The sequence below is a fragment of the Hyperolius riggenbachi genome, chromosome 2, assembly GCF_040937935.1.
Source record: "Hyperolius riggenbachi isolate aHypRig1 chromosome 2, aHypRig1.pri, whole genome shotgun sequence".
Taxonomy (NCBI): Eukaryota; Metazoa; Chordata; class Amphibia; order Anura; family Hyperoliidae; genus Hyperolius; species Hyperolius riggenbachi.
This window is the reverse complement of record NC_090647.1, coordinates 329,095,166-329,121,271: the sequence shown is the minus strand read 5'-3', so window position 1 is coordinate 329,121,271 and position 26,106 is coordinate 329,095,166. Positions and strand designations below refer to the sequence as shown.

The following is a 26,106-nucleotide window of genomic DNA, read 5'->3' as shown; positions in this document are numbered from 1 at the left end:
TACTGGAGAAGTCTGCAAAGCCAGTTCTGCTCCATCGGAGATAGACACAGTGAGTGTAATAAGCTGAGGCTGGGAGAAGTTTGATGGGAGGGGGCCCCATCCAAAGTTTCAAAAGGGGGCCCAGTGATTTCTAGTTACACCCCTGATAGGCCCAACTAAATTAGCACCCATGTCTTCCCCTGTGCCATGAGATTACATTCATTGAGGGCTCGTTCACGCTAAGGGCGTTTTTGCCCTTTTTTCAAACGTAGGTGATTTTCAAAATCGCTCTAATAACGCTTGTGCAATGATTCCCTATGAGAGAGTTCACAGCTGAGCGGTTTTATTGTGATCTGCTCAGCAAAGCGTTGCCTGTACCATTTTTTTTAGGTGATTTTGCCTCAATGGAAGGTATAGGAAAAATGCAAAACGCTCACAAAATCGCTTTGTGCAGTGATTGCGTTCACGTTTTAGAATAAATACCTTGTATTCATTCTTTTTCAGGTCAAAGAGTTCACTTCCTGACTGACGTCAGAGAGTGAATTACAAAAACGCTCTGGAAAAGCAGCTTAGAAAAGGGCTTTTACCAGAAACACAGCGCGCAGTGGAGCGCCAGGAGGGGGGAAAATCGCACAAAAACGCAAAACGCTTGCATTTTCGATTTTAGGTGTGAATGAGTCCTTACAGTATTTTTTTTTTCCTCTGTTGGAAATGCAACTTTGCCCTACGCTGATTAAATTAACACATTTTTAAAACAAGTAATGAATTAATCATTTGTATCCTGAATCTGATTTGTCCAGTACAAAGTCCTGTTCAGGTCATGTAAAATCCGTCAGAGCTTAAAAAAATAAAAGAATTAAGAAGACCTAGCTGGAGGGACTTCTGATCACATTTCTAGTCACCAGTTTACACCATTATGAGGAATAAACATAAGTGACCTGCCCTGGAAGTGCCCAGTCACTGCCTGTAACATGATGAGAAGCAGCAGCTCTGTGTGTTGTTTATCGTGCGCCCCTTACAAGGCACAGTAACTCCAGCAGACGCTAATAAGCAGCTACGCCTCCTCCAATGCCCCGCACCTCCCCGCCCTGCACAGGCTGACAGCCGCCTCCTCCAGCCTGCCAGGCAGCTCGGAGAGAGGGATGCGGGGCTGCGTGCCTCCCCGCTATCGCCTGCTGGACCTGGTGTTCGCGCTATGGAGCACGGTAGCCTTCATGTCGGACTTGGGCTCTGATGTGTGGAGCGCAGTGAGGTATTACCGGGACGGGTACACAGTGTGGGCCTCCCTGCATCTTGGCCTGTACGGCTTGTCTTCTTTCATACTGCAGCTGCTGAGTTGGGGATGGTTCTGGGTGGATCGCCGCGGCTTGCCGGTGGAAGAAGAGGACCGGTGGAACGCAGAGGGGAATTCGGGAAAAGCCAGCTATGGCCCGGGGGCCGCAGTGCTGGAGACCGCTAATGGCTATTCTGAAGTCAGAAAAGAGAATGGCACCAACAAGCACGCCGAGGAGGAGAAGCACGGGGCAGCCTGCAATGCTTGTGCTGCAGAGACAGCAGCCGCTGACCCGCCAGGATGTGTGGACGGGGCAGTGTTAGCCGGGAGCTATCATATTGCACAACCGCGCCCAGAGCCCTGTGGCAACGAAGAAGGACTCGAGTTGCAAGTCAGAACTCCAGCTATAGCGGATACTCCCCCGCATAAAGATGAAAGCGCAGAAACTTGTAACAACCATCAGAATGTGGAACCTGAGGAGTTCATTGAGACTTTCTATACCTCTAAACTCATACTGTGGCCATCATGCCTTACCATACTACACTTTCTTCAGCTAGGGTACCCACTTAGGTAAGATCAGTTACATGTTATAGCAGTTTTTCTCAGCATTATTACATCACCACTTATTTAGCCCATTATGTAATGGGCGCTAGAAACTGTGCCTCTCAAGCCGCACCCACGAACACCCCGCGACAGCGACTTCTGGGCGGCTGCAAGGCCCCGCATGTGTGGGCGTAGCTGCGGTCTGGCACATGCACTACAGCAAATGACAGAGACCGATACGCAGACAGATGTATGTACCCTTTTACAAAAGATAGAGGAAGAATGTATATGTGTCAAGTACCCCCTGACCCATACATTTGTTAGGGATACTCAATATTTGTGTATAAAAGCTTTTTAAACATTCTTTCACACTTTTAATTAACTAAACCAACATATTCAGGCTTATTTATACAGGATTATTTTTTAAAATCCCAAACTCACTGTTCTACATTGACAAGTTTATGTACCCCCTGAAACCAACCCAAGTACCCCCAGCGGTACACACACCACCTGTTAAGATCCTAGGCATTATAGGGCGTTTTTATCTTTTTAATTATAATATGGCTATTTATAAATGATTTGACTACACCCTATGACCATTACTTGCCCTTGCGTAGCACAGTAACGGGCACACCTTGCTGATTAGATAATTTTGTTATGGAGTTACAAACCAAAGATACTATTTAAAATTTTAAATCTGGATTACATTTTTTTTTTTAAGACATACCATATTTTTCAGACTATAAAACGATATGGTTTAAATGGCAAAATCCATGGGGGAAAAAAAATTCTAAACCTGGTGCGTCCATGGCCCAGGAGCATCTTGAAGATGTTCTTCCCCACTTATTTTGTCTCCTCCTGAAGTAACCTTTGCTGCCCCATGTGTTCCCTTATGTCTCTGTGTCCTCGTTTGTCCCCATGTGTCTCCTTCTGTCCTCGCTTCCCTATGTCCTCTCCTTTGTTCCCCTCAGCCCCCCTGTGTGCTCCCTACTTTCTCCCTTGTGTTCTTTGTCCCCGTGTTGTCCTCCACCCACACACACATCCACAAGTCTCCTCTGCTCGCCATCTGTAAATACAATTAGCAGCAGTGCGGCACACCTAATCCACAGTTCCAGTGGCGATCAGCAGACCTTACCTCTCCCGCTCTGCTCTACCCCCCCCCAATCCACAGTTCCAGTGGCGATCAGCAGGCCTCTCCCGCTCTGCGCTACCCGACCCCCTCTTCCCCCTCCCCCCCGGTGAGGGCTTTTGGTGATCAGGACAACAGCAGAAGCTGCCACTAAGGAGCGAGCCATGCAGGAGATGTGAGGTCTGTGTTCACCTCTGGAATTGTAGATTAGGTGAGGTGAGCTGCGCTGCTGCTAATTTGTATTTACACACGGGGAGTGGAGGACGACACGGGGAGAATACAGGGAGTCCCGGCGGGTCAGTGGTTCATATCGGCAGGCGTTCGTAATTAGAGACTCTTTGTATTGAGCATATAAGACGCAGGACTTGTGGAAATACTAAAAAAAAAAAAATAGTATGGGGGAGCAACTATTATGTGGTAGATGTTAGCAAAAGATAGTGAGTGGTCATTAAAAGGTTAGTAAACTAGTGGTTCTATGATTGCGATCGTGTGCAGGCACCCATAGTGATATTTTTATTTTTTTCATAAAGTAGGTGAATGTTCATAACTGGTATTCACACCATCTCTAATCTGTTGACTTTTTGGCAAAAAGTATCACTTGGCAGTCAATGATGCATGTGCTCTGCCTACAGTGCCATGTCACTGTGAAACGCAGATGTAAAGATCTTGGTGAGGATACTAGCAATTAGACTTGTACGGAGACCAAAATAAATGTATGGTCATGATCTAGTCTCCAGGCTGTATAGTAATACCGTATTTAGGTAAAACATTGACAGACGGATCTTTTATCACATTGCTTTTGGATCTCATTTTTTGAACATGGATGGAGCCATTCTAAATTCCTCCTAGACAATGGTAGATATGTTATCTCCAGAAAAATAAGCTGGAAATCTTAAGGTGCCCATATATCAGGCGATTTGAAACCTCAATCGACCAACCGATAATCAAATCGGGAGAGAATAGAGTCAATATCAAACACAGAAAGAATGCTCAACCAACCAATAATTGGGAGAATCAGCTATAAGTGAACACAATGCTCCACTACTGAATATACAAATTATCAATTTTTGCCCTTGTAAGCAAGGCAAGCATCCAGAACTGCTGGTGTATAGCAAGCCTATAGCTTTAAATATTACACAGCCACATAAACCCCACATGTAGACAGCCTGTCTCAGACTTTTGGTCCTCATCAGTACATGACAGGGATTGATATGGCATAGGGCTTGGACCAGTACAACAGAGTAACCAAGCAGCTCAGGGTGACCCAAACCACTAGGAATGTATAGGGGGCTAAAAGAGACTGACAAAGACAGCTGAGTCATACAGAGACATTCTCTTAAAGCTACCCCGGCACAATGACAAAATGACTGCAAAGAAGCCACATGCATAACAGAATGGGGAAGAAAATAGTGAGGGGCGGAATTGAGTGACATCACTGCCGGTCACACTTCATTGATCGCTCTGCGATTGAGTGCACCCGTGTACTGTACTTGGTAAACCGATCAACCAAGGCGGTCGACAGAACTAGTCGTTTTTCTACAGTATGTCGCACATAATGTCGCCTACCATCGGATTCATCACCGATCGACTAACAATTTTTAAAGTCAATAGTTCTAGTCGGTCGATTCTACATCGCCTGATCTATGGGCACCTTTACACTGTATACAGTGGTTTGCAAAAGTATTCGTCCCCCTTGAAGTTTTCCACATTTTGTCATATTACTGCCACAAACATGAATCAATTTTATTGTAATTCCACGTGAAAGACCAATCCAAAGTGGTGTACATGTGAGAAGTGGAACGAAAATCATACATGATTCCAAACATTTAAAAAAAATAAATAACTGCAAAGTGGGGTGTGCGTAATTGTTCAGCCTCCTGAGTCAATACTTTGTAGAACCACCTTTTGCTGCAATTACAGCTGCCAGTCTTTTAGGGTATGTCTCTACCAGCTTTGCACATCTAGAGATTGAAATCCTTGCCCATTCTTCGTTGCAAAATAGCTCCAGCTCAGTCAGATTAGATGGACAGAATTTGAATTGAACAGCAGTTTTCAGATCTTGCCACAGATTCTCGATCGGATTTAGATCTGGACTTTGACTGGGCCATTCTAACACATGGATATGTTTTGTTTTAAACCATTCTATTGTTGCCCTGGCTTTATGTTTAGGGTCATTGTCCTACTGGAAGGTGAACCTCCGCCCCAGTCTCAAGTCTTTTGCAGTCTCCAAGAGGTTTTCTTCCAAGATTGCCCTGTATTTGGCTCCATCCATCTTCCCATCAACTCTGACCAGCTTCCCTGTCCCTGCTGAAGAGAAACGCCCCCAGAGCATGATGCTGCCACCACCATATTTGACAGTGAGGATGGTGTGTTCAGAGTGATGTGCAGTGTTAATTTTCCACCACACAGAGTTTTGCATTTTGGCCCAAAAGTTCCATTTTGGTCTCATCTGACCAGAGCACCTTCTTCCACATGTTTGCAGTTTGCCACAGGCCATGTGGGGGACACAAACAGGACTTCTTATGCTTTTCTGTTAATAATGGGCCTCTTGACTGCATTTCTGATCAGCGCTCTCCTTGTTCGGCCTGTGAGTTTAGGTGGATGGCCTTGTCTTGGTAGGTTTAAAGTTGTGCCATACTCCTTCCATTTCTGAATGATCGCTTGAACAGTGCTCCATGGGATGTTCAGGGCTTTGGAATTTTTTTTTTTGTAGACTAAGCCTGCTTTAAATTTCTCAATAACTTTATCCCTGTCCTGTCTGGTGTGTTCTTTGGACTTCATGATGGTGTTGCTCCCAATATTCTCTTAGACAACCTCTAAGGCCATCACAGAGCAGCTGTATTTGTACTGACAGATTACACACAGGTACACTCTATTTAGTCATTAGCACTCATCAGGAAATGTCTATGGGCAACTGACTGCACTCAGACCAAAGGGGGCTGAATAATTACGCAAACCCCACTTTGCAGTTATTTGTAAAAAATGTTTGGAATCATGTATGATTTTCATTTCGCTTCTCACATGTACACCACTTTGGATTGGTCTTTCACGTGGAATTCCAATAAAATTGATTCATGTTTGTGACAGTAACATGACAAAATGTGGAAAACTTCAAGGGGGTCAAATACGTTTGCAAACCACTGTATGTCTAGCTTAAAGGACACCGCCGAGCAAAAAAAAAAAAAAAAAAAAAAAAAAAAAAAAAATATGCCGTGGGCGTCTTTGGAAGCCTTTGGGCTCCTGAAGACTGGCGGCTCTGTACTGCATGTGCAGTACAGGGTGGCCCATCTTTGGAATCCCAAGAGCTTCAGAAGACTGCCCAAAGCCTGCCCAACCCTGCCCAACCCGGAAGAGAGCAATCTACGACTCAACAGTCGTACACTGCTAACTGAGGAGCCTGTCGGTGAATGCTGGGACGGGGAGAGGAGCAGGAAGGCTCGCAGTGTTCCCCCAACCCTGTCCCAAGGCCCACCAACAGTGCATGTTTTGTGGAAATCCACAAAGGTGGTTAATCAGCCTTTCTGAGACACTAATAACCCCACCTGTGAATGTTTGTGGTTTCCTGCAAAACATGTACTGTTGGTGGCCCTTGAGGACAGGGTTGGGAACCATGCTCTATAGGATCCAGAGACCTTCCCTCTCCTTAGGTGAGTATCTGTGTTTTATTTTTATTCTCACTTCAGACTCTCTTTTAACCTTCCTGGCGGTAAGCCCGAGCTGAGCTCGGGCCATGCCGCGCAGGAAGATATCTCAGCCCCTGGTGGGGCGATTTGCTCTATTTAAAATGCTGTACGTGCAGCTAGCACTTTGCTAGCCATGCGTACAGCTTGATCGCCGGCGGCGATTGCCCGCACGCAGCGGCGCAAGAGGCCCCCGCCAGAGCCCTGCGCTGCCCGGACCAATGAGTTCCGGGCAGCGCTATGGGCTGGATCGGAGGCGTATGACGTCGGCTGACGTCCATGACGTCATTCCGATCGTCGCCATGGCGACAGGAGAAGACAAACGGGAGCGCGTTATATACGCGTTCCCGTTTGCTATTGATGCCGGCGACGATCGCACTAGAGGGACACATGCGCCCTCTAGTGGTGTTTCATGTAGCTACCACTCTGGTAGCTTAACATGAAACAAAAAAAAAAAAAAAATTAAAAGGATTTTTGCCTATATGGCAAAAAAAATTAACCGCCAGGAGGGTTAATGAAATTCATTAGCCAACTTTGTTTTAATTGTTGCTTGTTGTTTGTTGTTTTAACTCTTACACTTTTTCATAGGTGTTTACATTCGCTGGAAGTGGGGTTAGCAGCATATAGATGCACAGAGAGGAGTCTAAAGTTCGACAAGTACCAGGACTATGCCTACTTCCTCACTCATGACATCAGCATGATGCGACTTATAGAGACTTTCCTGGAGAATACCCCACAGCTTATTCTTTTATTATACATAATAATACAACTGGAAACTATAGAGATGTTTCAATGTAAGTATGTCCTGCAGAAAAAATGTTTCATTTGTTTTCTGTAAATCAGTTACTATTGCTACTTGCTCCAGCTTGTGTTGCGTCAAATGTCACAGCTGCTGGAATGACCAGAGGCATTTATGTATTTCACTTTTGCTCTCGGGTAGCTGATGATTTACTCAATGTTAAACGACATATTCATGAAAAGTGACTGGCATCACTTGGTTGTGTATAGAGCTAAAATATTTAAAATGAATAAACAATAATGGTTTGCAAATTCTATTCTCCAGGCAGCTATGAAACCATGCTGCAAGATGGGAAGGAGGCTTCTCAACCTCTTGAGGACTCTGGGCTTAAACCCCCCCTAGTATTCAGGCCATTTTTTACAAAAGAAAGGCCACTGCAGCTTTAAGGCCTCGCTGCAGGGCCGCACAACTCAGCACACAAGTGATTACCCCCACCCCTTTTCTCCCCACCAACAGAGATTTCTGTTGGTTGGGTCAGATCGCGCGCTCCCCGTGTATTTTTTTTTTTAAATTAAATTTCCCTGTTTTTCTTTATATTTTAATACCCCTTCCTCCCTCCCCTGGTCTGCCTATCACAGTGGATCACTTCTGTGTCCCCCAGGGGGACAGCCGTGTCACATGGCTGTCCCCAGTACAGCGCTGCCATAGATCGCATCGCTGTACAAACTAGACGGTGGTTTCCCCGTCAAACAGCCTCCTGGCGGCAATCGCCACTGGGAGACTGAAGGCGGAGCTCTGTCAAAGTGGAGACGCCCATCGGCGCACACGATCTGCAAAACCCCGCCCCAGTACTTGACACCAATTGGCGTTAGGCGGTCCTGGGGCTGCCACCGTGGTCACGCATATAGAAGTTACGCGGTCGTGGAGTAGTTAAATAGTTCAGATTTTATAACATTCTATATACACAAGAGGGCAGGTGGACATATCTCATATGGAATCAGATAATAGTTATGTAATAAAAAAAAATCATCACTCAGTGAATTTCAGCATAATTTATGACTTATTGTAGGAATTTTTTGGGGGGAAAAATACAGAAAATACAGTTGACATAGGCTTGACAGAAGTTTAGCACAGATTAGATTTTTCCTTTTTTGAGTCCATCAGGCTCTGATCATCACCATGAAAATGCACATTAACCAAGTCTGCATCCAGCCTGCAGTATCACTTCTACTGACTTAAAGGGAACCTAAACTGAGAAGGATATGGATTTTTCCTTTTAAAATAATACCAGTTGCCTGAATACTTGCTTATCCTGTGTCTCTAATACTTTTAGCCACAGCCCCTGAACAAGCATGCAGATCAGGTGCTCTGACTGAAGTCAGACTGGATTAGCTGCATGCTTGTTTCAGGGTGTGATTCAGCCACTATTGCAGTCACAGAGATCAGCTGGATTGCCAGGCAGCTGGTATTGTTTAACAGGAAACATCCATATCACTCTCAGTTAAGGTTCCCTTTAAAGCGGACCTGAACTCAGAACTTCCTCTCTGCTCTGAAACATAAGCAACAACATACTAACCTTTAAAGAAAAACATTTGTTACAGCTGATACAAATCCTGCAATAAATCTGCAGTGTGTCTACTTCCTACTTTCATGGAAGCCAAAATATTGTTAACCTCCTGTGTTTACCAATTAGCTGCTCTGCCGTGGCAGTCAGCTGACTAAAAAAGTAAACTTACAACTTGTGATTAGTCACAGAAGAGGGAGGGATTAGAAAGGCTAAACTCATACAGGGTGCATTTCTCGCCGTTTCCTTTTTCCCCTGTGCAAGAGATCAGGTCCACTTTAATAGATTTCATGCTGAATTGTATTAAAAATCTAGTGTGTGGAAGAATTCGATCTGATGGGGATTGATCTTTTGTCCACATCTGTTTTTTTTGCCATATGGCAGACTTTTTGCCTCAGTAACAGTGGTGGGGGCTTGAGATAAGTAATTGTGTCCAGAATAGTTTGTGGAATAGCTTTTCCCTTACTAGTTAGTATAGTCTGCATTCTATCTACTTACCTTGGGAGGGGGATGCCTCTGGATCCTAATGAGGCTTCCCCATCCTCTTCTGCCTCGGTGAGCAAGTGCTGGCAGCCCCCGAACAGTGTGCTGCAATATTTACAATCTGTGCTCATGTGCAGGCGGAGTACCAGCTTCCCCTGGGGCTCTGGCGAAAAAGGCAGAGCCTGATCGCTTCCACTCTACTGCGCAGATGACTTGTACCACCCAGGGGCACTTTTTTCATTACAGGTTTACTTTAAAAACCTTGTGCCCTCTTGGCTAATTCATGAAACATACAGTAGCAAGAAAAAGTATGCAAAACCTTTGGAATTATAGGATTTCTGCACAAATTGGTCATAAAATGTGATCTGATCATCTAAATCACGTCAATAGACAATCACAGTTTGCTTAAACTAAAGGTGCGTACACACATGCGACTATAGTAGTTTGTAACGATCGTTCCCCGATCTTTACCAACGACGATCGTTACAAAAAACGAACTACCGACTATTAAGGCAAACGACAAACGAGCCAAATCGCTACAAAAGAAAGTTCTGTCTCGGCGGATTTTAACCAACGACGATCGTTTGCAAAAGTAGTACATCGTTGGAAACGGTCGTTCGTACTAGGCTTGACATGCGCATTTCACTATTTCTCTGTGAAACTTCTCATTTTTATGCGCAGGCGCAATAGTTGCTTTACGTGATGTAACGTTCGTTCTAACGATCAGATCGTTACACACCTTTTAAAACTATCTTTACTTAGGTCGTTCTTTCATCAATTAAAAGTTCGTTCGTCGTTCTCAACGAACGATCGTTGTCGCATGTGTGTACGTAGCATTATACCACACAAATAATTAAATGTTTCCATGTGTTTATTGAACACACCATGTAAACATTCACAGTGCAGGTGGAAAAGGTATGTGAACCCTAGACTAATGACATCTCCAAGAGCTAATTGAAGTGAGGTGTCAGCCAGCTGGAGCCCAATCCATGAGATTGGAAGTGTTGGTTACAGCTGCCCTGCCTTATATAAAAAAACAAAACACCAGTTTTGGGTTTGCTTTTCCCAAGAAGCATTGCCTGATGTGAATGATGCCTCACACAAAAGATCTCTCAGAAGACATACAATTAAGAATTGTTGATGTGCATAGCGCTAGATAGGGTTATAAAAGTATCTCCAAAAGCCTTTCAGTACATTAGTCCATGGTTAGGCCCGGTTCTTACTGTTTTTTTTAAAGCCAAACTGATCCGGTAAAGCGGATCTTTAAAGGCACAGCACACCAACATCAAAACCTCATTCCAACTGTGAAGTATGGTGGTGGGGTCATCATGGTTTGGAGGTGATTTGCTGAATTAAGGCCTGGACGGATTGCTATCATCGACGTAAAAATGAATTCAAAAGTTTGAGACATTTTGCAGGAGAACTTAAGGCCATCTGTCCACCAGCTGAAGCTCAGCAGAAGATGGGTGTTGTAACAGGACAACAACCCAAAGCTTAGACGTAAAACAACAACAGAATGGCTTAAACATAAGAAAATACGCCTTCTGGAGTGGCCCAGTCAGAGTCCTGACCTCAACCCGATTGAGATGCTTTGGCATGACCTCAAGAAAGTGATTTACACTAGACATCCCAAGAAATGGCCAAGAATTACTCCTGACCGTTGTACACGTCTGATCTGCAACTACAGGAAACCAAACGTTTGGTTGAGGTTATTGCTGCCAAAGACGGTGCAACCAGTTATTAAATTCAAGGGTTCACATACTTTTCCACCTGCACTGTGAATGTTTGCATGGTGTATTCAAAAAAACATGGAAACATTTAATTATTTGTGTGGTATTAGTTTATGCAGACTGTGATTGTCTATTGTTGTGACTTGGATGAAGATCAGATAACATTTTATGACCAATTTGTGCAGAAATCCTATAATTCCAAAGGGTTAACATACTTTTTCTTGCTACTGTAGTTCATATCATTAAGGGATATAATTAGTATTGCTTTACGCTGAAGATTGCGCGTGCAGTATATATAAACCTGGGTTGAGTGAAAGTGCAATGTGTTGGATCATGCAATGTTGCAAAAATACAACAAAACTCAGTTATAAATAAATATATAACTATTCATTAGTACAAACTTGATGTAATCAAACATAAGTTCCATTTCCATTCTGAAAGTGTTATGCTTTGCAAAAGGTGAGCAAAGGTATAGCAGGGAATATATATACAGGGGTTGGACAAAATTATGGAAACACCTAACATTTTGGCATCAATCTTTGAACATGTTTTAAGCAATCAAAACTTGACTTTTTTTTTTTTGTTATTTGATATGCTTAATTAAAATAATTGTATTTTACAGATATTTAAACAAAAGTTGGTTATAATTTATAAAAATGGCAGATCTCTCAGACTTTCAAAGAGGCCAAATTGTTGGTGCATATGGCAGGCGCTACTGTAACAGAAACTGCCCGAATGCTTGGCATTTAAAGAGGTACTGTCTCAAAAGTAATCACAGATAAGGTAAACCGAGGCGCCAACAGGATAAAAATTGTTAACAACTTTGAAATTGCTAGGGAGGCAGTAGTGGACTTACCTCCCCTGAAGCAGACATAAAACTGTTGATTTTCAAACACATACAAATGTATTCACATACTCCAGAATACAATGCAACGCGTTTCGCAGGTATAATCCTGCTTCCTCAGGCAATAACAGGAAGGGGTATATAACAGTATAATCGCGTGGCAACTCTAGGCACCTACAGAACCCAGTTTCCACAAAAACGGTTTGTCGGGAGTTGCACAAATCTGGATTTCACGGAAGAACTGCAATTAGAAAACCTCTGCTCTCAAAGACAAAGGTTTCAAAGCGTTTAGAGTGGTGTAGTAACCACCAGAATTGGTCCCTCAAACAGTGGAAAAATTTGATTTTTCTGACGAATCAAAGTTTACCTTATTTCCGACCTCCGGCCGAGTGTACGTTTGGAGACAGCCGAAAGAAGCATTTCATCCAGACTGCCTTCTCCCAACCGTAAAACATGGCGGGGGTTCTGTAATGATCTCGGGTGCTATTTCTTGGAAATCCGCTGGGCCAATGATTTCTCTTCATGGAAGAATTAACAGCCAAGACTTTTTAGGAATTTTGGGCGACCAAGTTCATCCTATGGTTCAAGAACTGTTTCCGGAGGGGAATGCCATCTTTCAAGATGATAATGCCCCAATCCATACAGCTAGAATTGTTAAAGAATGGCACGAGGAACATTCTAATGAAGTTGAGAATCATCAGGCCACCACAATCCCCAGACCTCAACATTATTGAGCATTTATGGTCGTTATTAGAGATTCAAATAAGAAGTCTATTTCCGACGCCAACGTCTATAAAAGAACTGGAGGGTGTTTTAACTGAAGAATGGGCTAAAATTCCTTTGGAAACAATTCACAAATTGTATGAATCAATACCTCGGAGAACTGAGGCTGTAATTGCCGCAAAAGGTGGACCTACACCATATTAAAATATATTTTGTTGATATTCAAGGTGTTTCCATTATTTTGTCCAACCCCTGTATATACCCTGGTTCATAACCTAGTATTGGCACAGAAGGCTCAGGCAGTCAGGTTCAGTATGCCAGGGAGCAAGACAGGATGTTTGCGGCACTTTTCCACCAGTTTTGCAGCAAGCTCAGCTTTCTCAAGACAGAAACCAAGAGTTCTCATAGAAACTAGCAACCCTAGTGCTTCAAATAATGTTTAATCACAATATCTTATGATATGCAACGATGTCCTCTTATATGGTATCATACAATATGCTCTACTATGACGTGTAAAAAGGCATTTTCTTATTCACATTATTGTTATAATGTGAATATTGTTATATAGTAAATTATCCCAGATCACACAATGGTGTATTATATCAAATGATGTAAAAAGTTAACCAGCGCTAGACAACTGTAATACGTGCCCTGCCTCAACTCCATAAGACTTATCCCATCAGACAATCATTAAGAAGTAGTGAATTAAAATATGATAAAAAGTACTATCAAACTGGCAATAAAATCGATGATTAAAAGGCTCAGTGTTCACAGAAAGAGCTATTTCACTTACAGAATAAGCAGTGATTAACCGGTAAACTGCAAAACATAAAAACAGATACACCTCTTCTAGCGTTAACATTTTAATGAAAAAAAAAAAAACATCATTGCGCTTACTCCTAACAGAAGAGTGGAGTACTGCATACTCAGCCCGGATGGGAGACCGGAGCCTTAGACCATGGCCAGCAGAACCTCAAGACAAATAGTCATGGACCATCAACAACCCCTCCTGCGTAACTCGGATTGTTGTATCTATTTCAGGCACTACAGATTGAGGTTAATCTTCTTTAAAAGAATACTGCGCTCCACTGGATTACCACACTCACAAAATCAGGGGATCGCAATTACAGACAGGTTCACTCCACCTTGCTCAACAATACTCGAATTATTCACTGCGCATACTTCAATCCCTGTAGAATCATAAAAAGCATATAGTGCCCAGTACTGTTTGTATCAGGCTAATGCTAACACCTCGTGACGCACACCTGGGGGTAGTGCCACCACCCTATGAAGGGAATGCAGGGAATGTAACAGGTCCCCCCTCTGTGCCCGCACTCACCGAAAGAGCGTCTTGCTCTATTGCATATCACACCATACTGCCTTGCCAGCCAAGGAGATTGAAGCAGATGATGAAGACGTATCCATTAAAATACAGGCATCCAGGAGGCTTACAGTACAACGGACGCAAGTGCCAGCTCCACCGCGGATGATACAGAGCCACTCGCTCCTACTGCTTGTCCTGCTTCCGGGTGACGTCAATGCGCTCCTCCGACTCCGCCCTACGCGTTTCGTCACGCTCCGTGACTCATTCAGGGGCTGGAGGGCAACATTGACGTAAGATTCTTATGGCTGCGCAGCGCTCCCCCCGCCCTGGCTCCACCCGCAACTCCGCCCTCTCCTGTTGCTAAGTTACCACCAAAGCGTGCTGGCTCCATATCACCGCTGCGCAGCGTACATCAAATAACAATAAAACCATAATAAAAACATCAATCATAAGCAATTCGTACACATTGTTCCCCTAAAACATAGATATAAAAAAATTCTTAGCCCAATTATCAATCGATAGGACTACCCAGCGCTTAACATTAATCCCATGAATCCAAATTCTTATTACAAATACGACATCTCTGGGCGATTCACAAATAGATTCCCAATATAAATTACCTTATTACATTGCACATATACTAATTGTGAATAATTACACTCCCCCAATCACATTGATATTCAGCATTAATGGTGGCAATACCTTCATATTACGTGTAATATGAAGGTATTGCCACCATTAATGCTGAATATCAATGTGTTTGGGGGAGTGTAATTATTCACAATTAGTATATGTGCAATGTAATAAGGTAATTTATATTGGGAATCTATTTGTGAATCGCCCAGAGATGTCGTATTTGTAATAAGAATTTGGATTCATGGGATTAATGTTAAGCGCTGGGTAGTCCTATCGATTGATAATTGGGCTAAGAATTTTTTTATATCTATTATGTTTTAGGGGAACAATGTGTACGAATTGCTTATGATTGATGTTTTTATTATGGTTTTATTGTTATTTGATGTACGCTGCGCAGCGGTGATATGGAGCCAGCACGCTTTGGTGGTAACTTAGCAACAGGAGAGGGCGGAGTTGCGGGTGGAGCCAGGGCGGGGGGAGCGCTGCGCAGCCATAAGAATCTTACGTCAATGTTGCCCTCCAGCCCCTGAATGAGTCACGGAGCGTGACGAAACGCGTAGGGCGGAGTCGGAGGAGCGCATTGACGTCACCCGGAAGCAGGACGAGCAGTAGGAGCGAGTGGCTCTGTATCATCCGCGGTGGAGCTGGCACTTGCGTCCGTTGTACTGTAAGCCTGCTGGATGCCTGTATTTTAATAAATGGATACGTCTTCATCATCTGCTTCAATCTCCTTGGCTGGCAAGGCAGTATGGTGTGATATGCAGTAGAGCAAGACGCTCTTTCGGTGAGTGCGGGCACAGAGGGGGGACCTGTTACATTCCCTGCATTCCCTTCATAGGGTGGTGGCACTACCCCCAGGTGTGCGTCACGAGGTGATAGCATTAGCCTGATACAAACAGTACTGGGCACTATATGCTTTTTATGATTCTACAGGGATTGAAGTATGCGCAGTGAATAATTCGAGTAAGATTGAGGTTAATGATCTCTATTTTGGTATAGCATAATTAGTCCTAAACAAATTTGTTTGAGGGATGGTCCCTCAAGGATTAAGCAGCAGACCTCAGTGTTGGAAAAGTGAGGAAACGATGGTGTCTTTCCCTAACCTTTATCATTCTTATTCAGCGTCTGTGTTGATTAGAAATAGTAGACAACCATTTTGGAGATGAGAATTGGCTGAGCATAAAACATTCACTAATGTTGACCCCACTGAAAAATATAATTTAGTGTAAGACCCAAATCACTAGAACAGTCAATGGCTATTCTCTCATCGACAAAACTTTAAACAGGTTTAATAAACTTAGAAAGAAGACACTGATTTCACCTTATCCCACACCATTATTTCCAGTTTTGGATAATGACCGCTTTCCCACAGCTTGTGGTACTCATATTTTTTTAATATGTTGGAAATAGTGCGACTAAACTATTCTCTTAATTAAATGCTTAAAGAGAACCCGAGGTGTGTTTAAAGAATGTTATCTGCATACAGAGGCTGGATCTGCCTATACAGCCCAGCCTCTGTTGCTATCCCAAACCCTACTAAGGTCCCCCTGCACTCTGCAATCCCTCATAAATCACAGCCATGCTGTGAGGCTGTGTTTACATCTGTAGTGTCAGTCTCCGCTGCTCCCCCGCCTCCTGCATAGCTCCGGTCCCTGCCCCCGTCCCTTCCATCCAATCAGCAGGGAGGGAAGGGATGCAGGCGGGAACTGGAGTTCTGCACGAGGCAGGGAGAGCAGCAGACTGACACTAGAGAGATAAACACAGCCAGCTCTGACAAGCTGTTTGTCAGCAGCGTGGCTGTGATTTATGAGGGATTGCAGAGTGCAGGGAGACCTTAGGGGCGTTTGGGATAGCAACAGAGGCTGGGCTGTATAGGCAGATCCAGCCTCTGTATGCAGATAATATTCTTCAAACCCACCTCGGGTTCTCTTTAAGGTATGAACGGATATTAATGGCCACATGGGAGAGGAGATTTCTAGCCATCTAAATATCTATATGGTCAGATTTGCAAAGGAACGTTTTGGACTGTCACATGCACATAGGGCTGGTGCACACCAGAGCGGTTCTGGAGCGTTTTTTTAAAACGCTTGCAGGGTGGAAACCGCTTGGCTAATGACAGTGAATGGGATGGTGCACACCAGAGCGGTTCTTTTTTTTTCCACAAACGCAAACTCGGGGGCTGCAGCATTTTTTAGATTTCTGAGGAGTTTCTGCCTCAATATTAAAGTATAGAAAAGTGGAAAACAGCTCAGGAAAACGGTAGATCAGAGCGGTTTTCCAGGCGTTTTTTGTTACAGAAGCTGTTCAGTAACAGCTTTACTGTAACAATGTGCTACACAAAAACATGCCAAAAAACGCTAGGCATGGTTAGAAAACCTCTCTAAACATGCCTAGAATCGCTCTCAAATCTGCTTCAAAAACCTCTAGCGTTTTGCGGATCTGCTAGAGGTTTTTGGTGTGCACTGGGCCATACTCTATATTTGGAGTGTCCTTGGTTAACATTAGCAATCCATTCTGCTAGCAGTAACTAGCTTGAGCTATAAAGTATCATTGGCACACACTCTTGCGTAGTCATAGCACAAATCATACATGTCCATCACATAACTCATCTTTCCCTTCTCCATAAATGTCCATGTTGTGTACATTTCTATTGTTCTGTCTGCTCGCTGATGTCTTTTCTGGGTCCCTCACCACAAGGCCGTACACCAGTAGTACTTTGCAGGCTAGAAAAAAAAACAGGTTTACAGTGTAAAATTTTATTAACAAGTGTTCTACTTAAAAAGTTACTCTACTCTTAACTATTATCGGTGCTTCCTTTGGCCATCAGGCAATACAGCACACTATATTGTAATGCCTGGCTAGATGTTTTAGGCCCCTCAGAGCCTTATTTTAATTATGCCTGTTGAAACAGGTCTCTGAAGGAGTCCAACAAGTCTGTGGCATTCTTTATTGTTTGGTGGCCACAGCATGCAAACCTTTTTTTAACCTCCTGGGCGATAATCCCGAACGGAGCTCGGGGTAAGCTGCCGCAGAGGATTTCTCAGCCCCTGGTGGGCCAATTTCCACACTTTTTGCTTTGTTACACGCAGCTAGCACTTTAAAAAAAGTGCTGCACCGCCTCCCTGGCAATTTTATTGTATCGCCAGGGAGGTTAAGTACAAGATGTGTCATCTGGGCTTTTAGTAAAGTTTTACAAAATGAGAGCTTTCTTTTTTTTTTTTTTTCAGCTTGCAGTATGTATGTAATAGATGCAAAGTCGTCTGGGGACATATACTTGAGTGATATCAGTGGGCAGAGGAAGCTGCCCTGAACTATAGATACTTATATACCATGGACATTTCTGAAGAAGGGAGGGTAACGACAGATGCTAAATTAATGCCAAGTGATTTATGTGGCTGCTGGGAACACACAAGGTTGTGTGCCAGGAATAACCAGTTTTATTAGGCTGAACCCTAAGATGCTATAGGAAATGTATTTCCCTTTAAGAACATATGTATTGAGGAAGAAAATAACCATTTTCCTTCTAAAGGACTTGTTATAAAGACTGAAGAAGCCTTAAATTTAAACAATGTATATATTGGAAACAGAAGCCCAAGAAAGAAAAGGTGGAAGAGGAGGATACGAAATATGCATGGGTCTCTGTGCTCCCTAGAAATGTATACCACCCCCTCGACCATCTACAACCTTTTGCAGCAACAGAGCGATTGCACCCAGTTTCGCTGGACACCCGAGTGGAGTCAGGTTTGTGCATCTCTACCTGCCTATAGTGGTTGGTTGCACTCCCCCTGCAACCTCCCTTTGAGTACCTCTACCTACTCTACGTCAATTGTCTCTGCATTTTTTTTTCCCTCCAGGGTGTTTTCTGTTCACCCTACCCACCCATGTGAGTGGGAAGGCTGACTAGCATCTTTGTATAGGTGCTTTACAGTAAGTGCATAGGAAAAAAAGAAACTTTGAGAATTACCCATGAGGGGATGGACTAGTCCAAAACCTGTCAGAAAGGCTGCGTTTTCACACAGTGCAGTTCTTTACATTTTCCCAAGCATGATTTGAGATCTGAAATCGAAGCCTATTAAAATAAATAGGCTGCTTCCGAATCACATGCACGGGAAAAAAAATAGAGCCCGTTGCATTTTTCTGGAAGATGTATCCGAATCCCCATTGCTGTGCATTGGCACAACAGGGGGATTCAGATGTTTATTTGCATCACCATGGGGGCCGGGTCTGTTAAGGAAATTGACATACAGAAATATGGTCTAAGGGTTTAGAGCCATCAGAATACAACACCCATTTGTGACAGATACACAGAAAGATACGAAAAAATATTCCTTTATTCTGGGTCATATGTATACAAATTTTACAGTTCAAAATCTTTTTCCCCGAATATTCATCAATGAATTAATTTCATTTTCTACTCTTCTAGATGTCAGTATAATAGTTTCATTCATCTGCATTGGCTGGGCTATACTGGACTACCACCTATCACTGAGAATGTTCCTGAAAGAGAAAGAAAAGTTGAACAATTTATCTTCAGTGGTTTATTTCCTGTGGAATTTCTGCCTGATCTCCTCACGTGTATTATGCATCACACTCTTTACTGTCACCTTCCAGTGGAAGATAGCTATGCACTTTCTTGCAATTTGGCTGTGCTTCTTTGTATGGGCGTGGTTGCAGCATACAGAGTTCATGCAGAACAGACTCTTGGAGCATTTCTACAGGGCCTCCATAGCTGTCATCCTTTACTTCTCATGGTTCAACATAGCTGATGGAAGGACTATTTACAGATGTATTGTCTACCATCTGTTCATCACCATAGACTGCGTGTTACTTCTCTTCTCGTGGAAGTATTTCAAATTTCCATCTATTTTGGATAAGTATGAAAGCTTTATTCTTTGGACTGTTCTGCTACTTATTGCTACAGGACTCATCATAAAGTTGGTGTATTACAAATGTGCCCATCCAAATATGATCAGACAAATCAAACAGCAGTATGATGTGGTAGATGGAAAAGGAGAACAGGGATTCAAGATGTTTGTACCAGCAAAACAGCCTTGCAAACAAAATTACAGAATGTTCCAATTAGCACAGCAAATACACTAGTAGTATTATTACCAATTACACATTGGAATTTAAAGAAAATACTGCAACCTGTGACTTTACCTCAGATGCTTGAGATGTATGGTTGTGGAAAACTATACGTCTGTGAGCAGCACTATTGCCTAAAGCCCATCTCCAGAGAAAATGCATTTTGAGTAGTTTGGAAGGAGGCTAGAGTCTCTTTTAAAACTTTATGGCTATGTCCACAATTGTAAGAATTCCCTTACATTGATGCACTAAATGGTGGTAAAGTTCCCGTGAGCAGGTAGGACACAGCACCAACATATTATGCAGCGCTGTACAATACATAGGACTACAAACAATGATAACAGCGGTGACTGACAGCACAATACAGGTAATACGCAATAAGATACACAACACAATACAGGTAGTAATACAATGCCAGATCATACACTGGAGTGGTAGTGCTGATAATACAAGTTCACATATTCTGGGTAGAGTGTACAATCAAGTATGATACACAAGGGGAGAGGGCCCTACTAAAGGCTTACAATCTAACCCCACACATAGTACCATAGAAACATGCGTCTTAATCCGGTGCCATGGATGGTGCTATTAGGCTAACAGGCAGTGATCCACCAGTGTTAGTACACCCATTATAGTAGCGTTGGGTTTTTAAGCTTTTGAAGAGCGACTTATTGAAGGAGATCCAAGGGTCTAATGCGGGTTTGTGTTCCCCACCTGCCAGGTCAATGGTCACCTTTGGAGTGGCCTCCCCTTGTGGGTACCTTTCCTTTTATACTGTGGTCCTTTTCAATTTTAAAGATAACAACATTAGGTTGGCTCCTGGTCGCTCCCCTTGTTTTCCCTCTTTTTCTATAGGCTAAGGGTTATACCAAACTTTCTCTGGAGATGGGCTTTTAGACTCAGATATATTCTGCAAATGCTCTAAAAGACTCACTTCTTATACACTTCCATGTTTGGCTTTTTTTTTTTTTATAAAAGCCACATAATATAGGAATGTAATGCTTTCCCCCATGGCTATGATGCCATTTTATTTTGTCTTATGGTCTCAGTTATGGGATTCTAGTCAAACTACATGCTTTGAGATTTACTTTGGTGAAGCCTTTTGACTCCCTTTTCATGCTAATCACCCTTAAGGCCCGTACACACTCCCAACTGATGTCCCCCTGTGGGGAGGCTGTACAGATGTAGCTGATATGTTCTGTTGCAATGGGTGGAGGTGGCAGAGGGCCAACAGAGCAGCGCAAACATGACATCACGTGGTGGGCAGCAGAAGCAACGCTATCGCTTGGCGCTCCATCTGGTGGATCAGGCGGTAAACATGACTGATGATTCACAGAGGCCTCAGCCGACTTTAATCTAGCGTGTGTCCAAGCCTTTATTAAGAAAGGACTCCCCTCACGCTCAATCGTCCATTGTTGAAGCCAGATGACTTCACTGATACAGTAAGTGTGGAGTCCACACAAAACTGCTAATCCTGTTTAATGAGGAGATACTCGTGGATGAATCCACTTCTACCTAACCACCTCTTTCATGACTTTTTCAACCATATGTCTGTAAATGTTACAACATGCTTCACAGAAAATTGCAGAAATATTGTTGAAACTTAATGAGGCAAGAGAAGTGACTGAAGAAACTGCGCAAAGAAATCTTACCACAAACAGCTATCCGTAAGTGATGCAAAAAGACATTGGTTGAGTCATCCCTCCACTATCTTTCCATAGCTTGAATATTTATTTATGGTATTCTAGTTTATAATACAGGTTGGACACTAAGGGCTTGAGCACACTCAGGCGCTAGCAACTTTGCTCAGCGTTTGATAGGCAGGGATATCAGGGAGCGCATATACAGCACTGTCTGATGGGCAAACTAATACACTTTGCAGCACTGCATTGTCACAAGGCACTTCTACAAGCATTTTGAGCACAATGCAGAGTTTTCCCATCCAGCATAGTTGAATGTGGCAGAGCAGCAACACAGGTGCCATGTGTTTGTGTATGACGCATAGCCAATGGGGATGAGTCATAATCCAAACGCTGTTCTGAATCAATCAGAAGAGAACAGTAGTTTAAAGCACAGCATACCACGGCAGGGGAGGGTCAACTCACCCTTGATGCTACATCCATGCAATGCCCTCTATGGTACGTTCCAGCTCTCACAGGCGACCGCGGCAGCTCAGCAGATGGTCAATCGGTTTCAGGCTGAAATCGATTCACAATCTGTTTGCAGTAAAGGCAGCCATACGATCCCTCTCTGATCAGATTCGATCAGAGAAGGATCTATTTGTTGGTCGAATCTAATGGCAAATCGACCAGTGTATGGCTACCTTTAAAATATTCAGTAACATTTTAACCACCCTGGCGGTATGGACGAGCTGAGTTCGTCCAGCAAAAACTTGCAAAAACGTTAATGACGAGCTGAGCTTGTCCATGTCGACGGAGATTTCCTGTTTCTCTGCCCCGCCGGCTGCATTTTTTTCTCATCAGTGGGATTCCCCAGGATGGCTAGATGCCCGACTGCACGCTGTGGGTAGCGATCTGTGCTACACCAGCGTGCAGAACAAGCATCCAGCCACCCTAGGGAATCCCTGGGCAGTCAGCGGGGCAGAGAATGTGCGGGGGGTTCCCCCTTGTATGAGGAGGCTGTGCTGGCGGGAGATCCCCTTTATGGCGGCTGTGCAGGCAGGGTATCCCCCTTCTATGGTGGCAGCGCGGGTAGGTGATCCCCCTCTGTGCGGGCGGGATCCCCCTTCTATAGCGGCTATGTGGGTGGCCTATCCCCCTCCTGATCTCTGACCCAGCCCCCCCCCCCCCCAGTCTCAGCCCGTTGAGTAACTATATCTACTCACCCGAGGGCTTTCTCCAGCGACGGCTGCGGCGGACACCCTCCTCTATCTCCGAAGTCTTGTTGTCTGTACAGTTACATTACTAGACTTTATGACATCACCAAGTCTCGTAATGTAACTGTACAGAGAACGAGACTTCGGAGATGGAGGAGGGTGTACGCTGCGGCCGTCACTGGAGAAAACCCTCGGGTGAGTAGATCTGTTTGCTCAGCGGGGGGGGGGGAAATCGGGAGGGGGATAGGCCATCCACACAGCCCCATAGAAGGGGGATCCCCGCCCACACAGCCACCATAGAAGGGGAATCCCCGCCCACACAGCCACCATAGAAGGGGAATCCCCCACCAGCACAGCCTCCGCATACAAGGGGGAACCCCAGCACATTCTCTGCCCCGCTGGCTGCCCAGGGATTCCCTAGGGTGGTTGGATGCTTGTTCTGCACGCTGTGGTGGCACAGCGTTCTGGGCGGGGGGGGGGGAAGAGGATCGGAAGGGGGACGACGACATCTGGCTACCTATAAACCCGGCTAAACACCTGGCTCACTATATACCTGGCTGCACATTTGGATACCTATACATCTGGCTACCTATACCTGGCTGCACATCTGGCTACCTACACATCTGGCTGCACATCTGGCTAACTATACCTGGCTGAACATCTGGCTAACTATATATCTGGCTGCACATCTGGCTAACTACACCTGGCTGAACATCTGGCTAACTATACATCTGGCTAACTATATACCTGGCTGCACATCTGGCTAACTATACCTGGCTGCACATCTGGCTACCTATACATCTGGGTCTTATACTCACCCTTGGCGTGCTGATCCCTTGTCGCGTACCTCTGATAGCTTCCCCAGTGTCTTCTTCCATGTCCCTTGGCGGATTTTGCTTCTCCCTCGGCGATCACATGTCCCCCCGTTGATCGGTGTTGATGACACCAGAGTCACACAGCGTCAACATCTTGCAGAAAACACTTTTTTTTAAATTGAATTCAATACAATAACCTGTATTAAATTCAATATAAAAAAAAATTGATTGCAAAAAAAAAAGGATTGAAAATTATTAAAAATTAAGTGAAACACTTTTTGCATGGAAATCCTGGGGAAATTGAACGCCAGGGTTTAAAGGGGAACTGAAGAGAGAGGTATATGGAGGCTGTCATGTTTATTTCCTTTTAATCAATACCAGTTGCCTGGCAGCCCTGCTGGTCTATTTCTCTGCAGTAGTATCTGATTAAAACCAGAAACAAGCATGCAGCTAGTCTTGTCAGATCAGACTTATAAGTCTGAAACACCTGATCTGCTGCATGCTTGTTCAGGGGCTATGGCTAATAGTATTAGAGGCAGAGGATCAGCAGGGCTGCCAGGCAACTGGTATTGTCTAAAAGGAAATAAACATGACAGCCTCCATATACCTCTCTCTTCAGTTCCCCTTTAAATAATTGACCACTCCACTACCTACAAACACACTTTTTAAGGTAGTTCCGCTATCAAAATGAAACAAGTTTGCAAGTCTCACTTTGTTGTACAAAATGAATACAGCTCCTCCCCAAACATCTCATTTTGCAAATCATCTCTAATAACAGCCAAAATATCTGTCACCTATAGAATATATTTATCAATGTTCTCCCACAAGAAAGAATTTTAAGAATTTACTTTACAGATGAATCTATGGAGAGGATCCATAATGGTCACCTCTTGAATGTAGAGATTAGCTGTATCTGCTGAATTAAGGTGGAAACATCTGCTTAGCTTTAATAAGTAAACAATGTTTAGCCCAATAGAATGCTGACTTCCAAGCCATTTAGAAATGGATGTTTTTATAAAAAAAAAAAATTATCTGCTGGCTTTCCTGTTTAAAGGAAAACTGTAAAGAGAGGGATATGGAGGCTGCCACATGTATTTCCTATTTAGATAATACCGGTTGCCTGGCTGTCCTGCTGATCGATCTGGCTGCATTAGTGTTTGAATCAGAATCACACCAGAAACAAGCATGCAGCAAATCTTGTCAGATCGGACATTGTCAGAAAAAACTGATATGCTGCATGCTTTTTCAGGGTCTATTACTAAAAGCATTAGAGACAGAGGATAAGCAGGCTAGCCAGGCAACTGGTATTGCTTAAAGGACAACTGAAGAGAGAAGTATATGGAGGCTGCCATGTTTATTTCCTTTTAACCAGCCTGGCGCACCGCCGGAGGCTGCCGCTCAGGCCCTGCTGGGCCGATTTTCATCAAATAAAGTGCAGCACACGCAGCCGGCACTTTGCCAGCCGCGTGTGCTGCCTGATCGCCGCCGCTCTGCGGCGATCCGCCGCAAGCAGCGGCGAAAGAGGGTCCCCCCAGCCGCCTGAGCCCAGCGTAGCCGGAACAAAAAGTTCCGGCCAGCGCTAAGGGCTGGATCGGAGTCGGCTGACGTCCATGACGTCACTCCGCTCGTCGCTATGGCGACGATCTAAGCAAAACAAGGAAGGCCGCTCATTGCGGCCTTCCTTGTTTATTCTGGGCGCCGGAGGCGATCGGAAGAACGCCTCCGGAGCGCCCTCTAGTGGGCTTTCATGCAGCCAACTTTCAGTTTGCTGCATGAAAGTTTTTTTTTTATTTAAAAAAAACCCTCCCGCAGCCGCCCTGGCGATCTTAATAGAACGCCAGGGTGGTTAAGCCATTCCAGTTGCCTGGAGGCCCTGCTGACCTTCTGCCTCATACTTTCAGCCATAGACCCGGAACAAGAATGCAGCAGATAAGGTGTTTCTGACATTCTTGTCAGCTCTGACAGATTAGCTGCATGCTTGTTTTTTGGTGTTATTCAGACTCTACTGCAGCCAAACAGAGGTCTCGCTACATGATAGCCGCTGCTCAGCGGCATCCCCCCAGCCCCTCGCGATCGGAGATCAAGAGATCCCGTTCAAAGAACGGAATCTCTTGGAGGGCTTCCCCCGTCGCCATGGCGACGGGGCGGGATGACGTCACCTACGTCGTGACGTCAAAGGGGACTCCGATCCACCCCATGGCGCTGCCTGGAACTGATTGGCCAGGCAGCGCACGGGGTCTGGGGGCGGCTGCGGCGACGCGTATAGCGGCGGATCGGCGGGTAGCGGCGGCGATCGGGCACTGCACGCAGCCAGCAAAGTGCTAGCTGCGTGCAGCAAAAAAAAATTATGCAAATCGGTCCAGCGGGGCCTGAGCGGTGCCTCCCGGCGACATAGCCCGTGCTCAGCACGGGCTTACCGCCAGGGAGGTTAATCCTTAGCAGCAAAAAAGAGTTTATAAACGCTCTATACCCCCAGGCCTCATACCAGTCGGTGCAGGATCAGGTAAGCCAAGCCATACAAGATGAATGAACAAAAAAAATGCACAGACATGGCAATAAAATCACAGGATCAACTCACGCGTATCGGGCCTACCATCTGCCCTTAATCGTAGTTTAATCCTTATTGGGCTCCAGGGTTTCTACTTCAAGCCCCGCTTTCCATTCCAACTGTGTCCTGCTTTCTCCCTGAAGCATTTTGTGCACTCCAGCTCTTTGGCTCCACG

General features: G+C 44.5%; 1 protein-coding gene across 1 annotated transcript; it reads left to right on the top strand.

Moving 5' to 3' along the window:
• Positions 1-1,023: 1,023 nt before the first annotated feature.
• XKR8 (XK related 8) lies at positions 1,024-22,266 on the top strand. Its single transcript, XM_068269326.1, has 3 exons — positions 1,024-1,822; positions 7,193-7,398; positions 19,071-22,266. The coding sequence occupies exons 1-3, from the start codon at positions 1,122-1,124 to the stop codon at positions 19,745-19,747; spliced, it is 1,584 nt and encodes a 527-aa protein (XP_068125427.1). The 5' UTR covers positions 1,024-1,121; the 3' UTR covers positions 19,748-22,266.
• Positions 22,267-26,106: the final 3,840 nt, after the last annotated feature.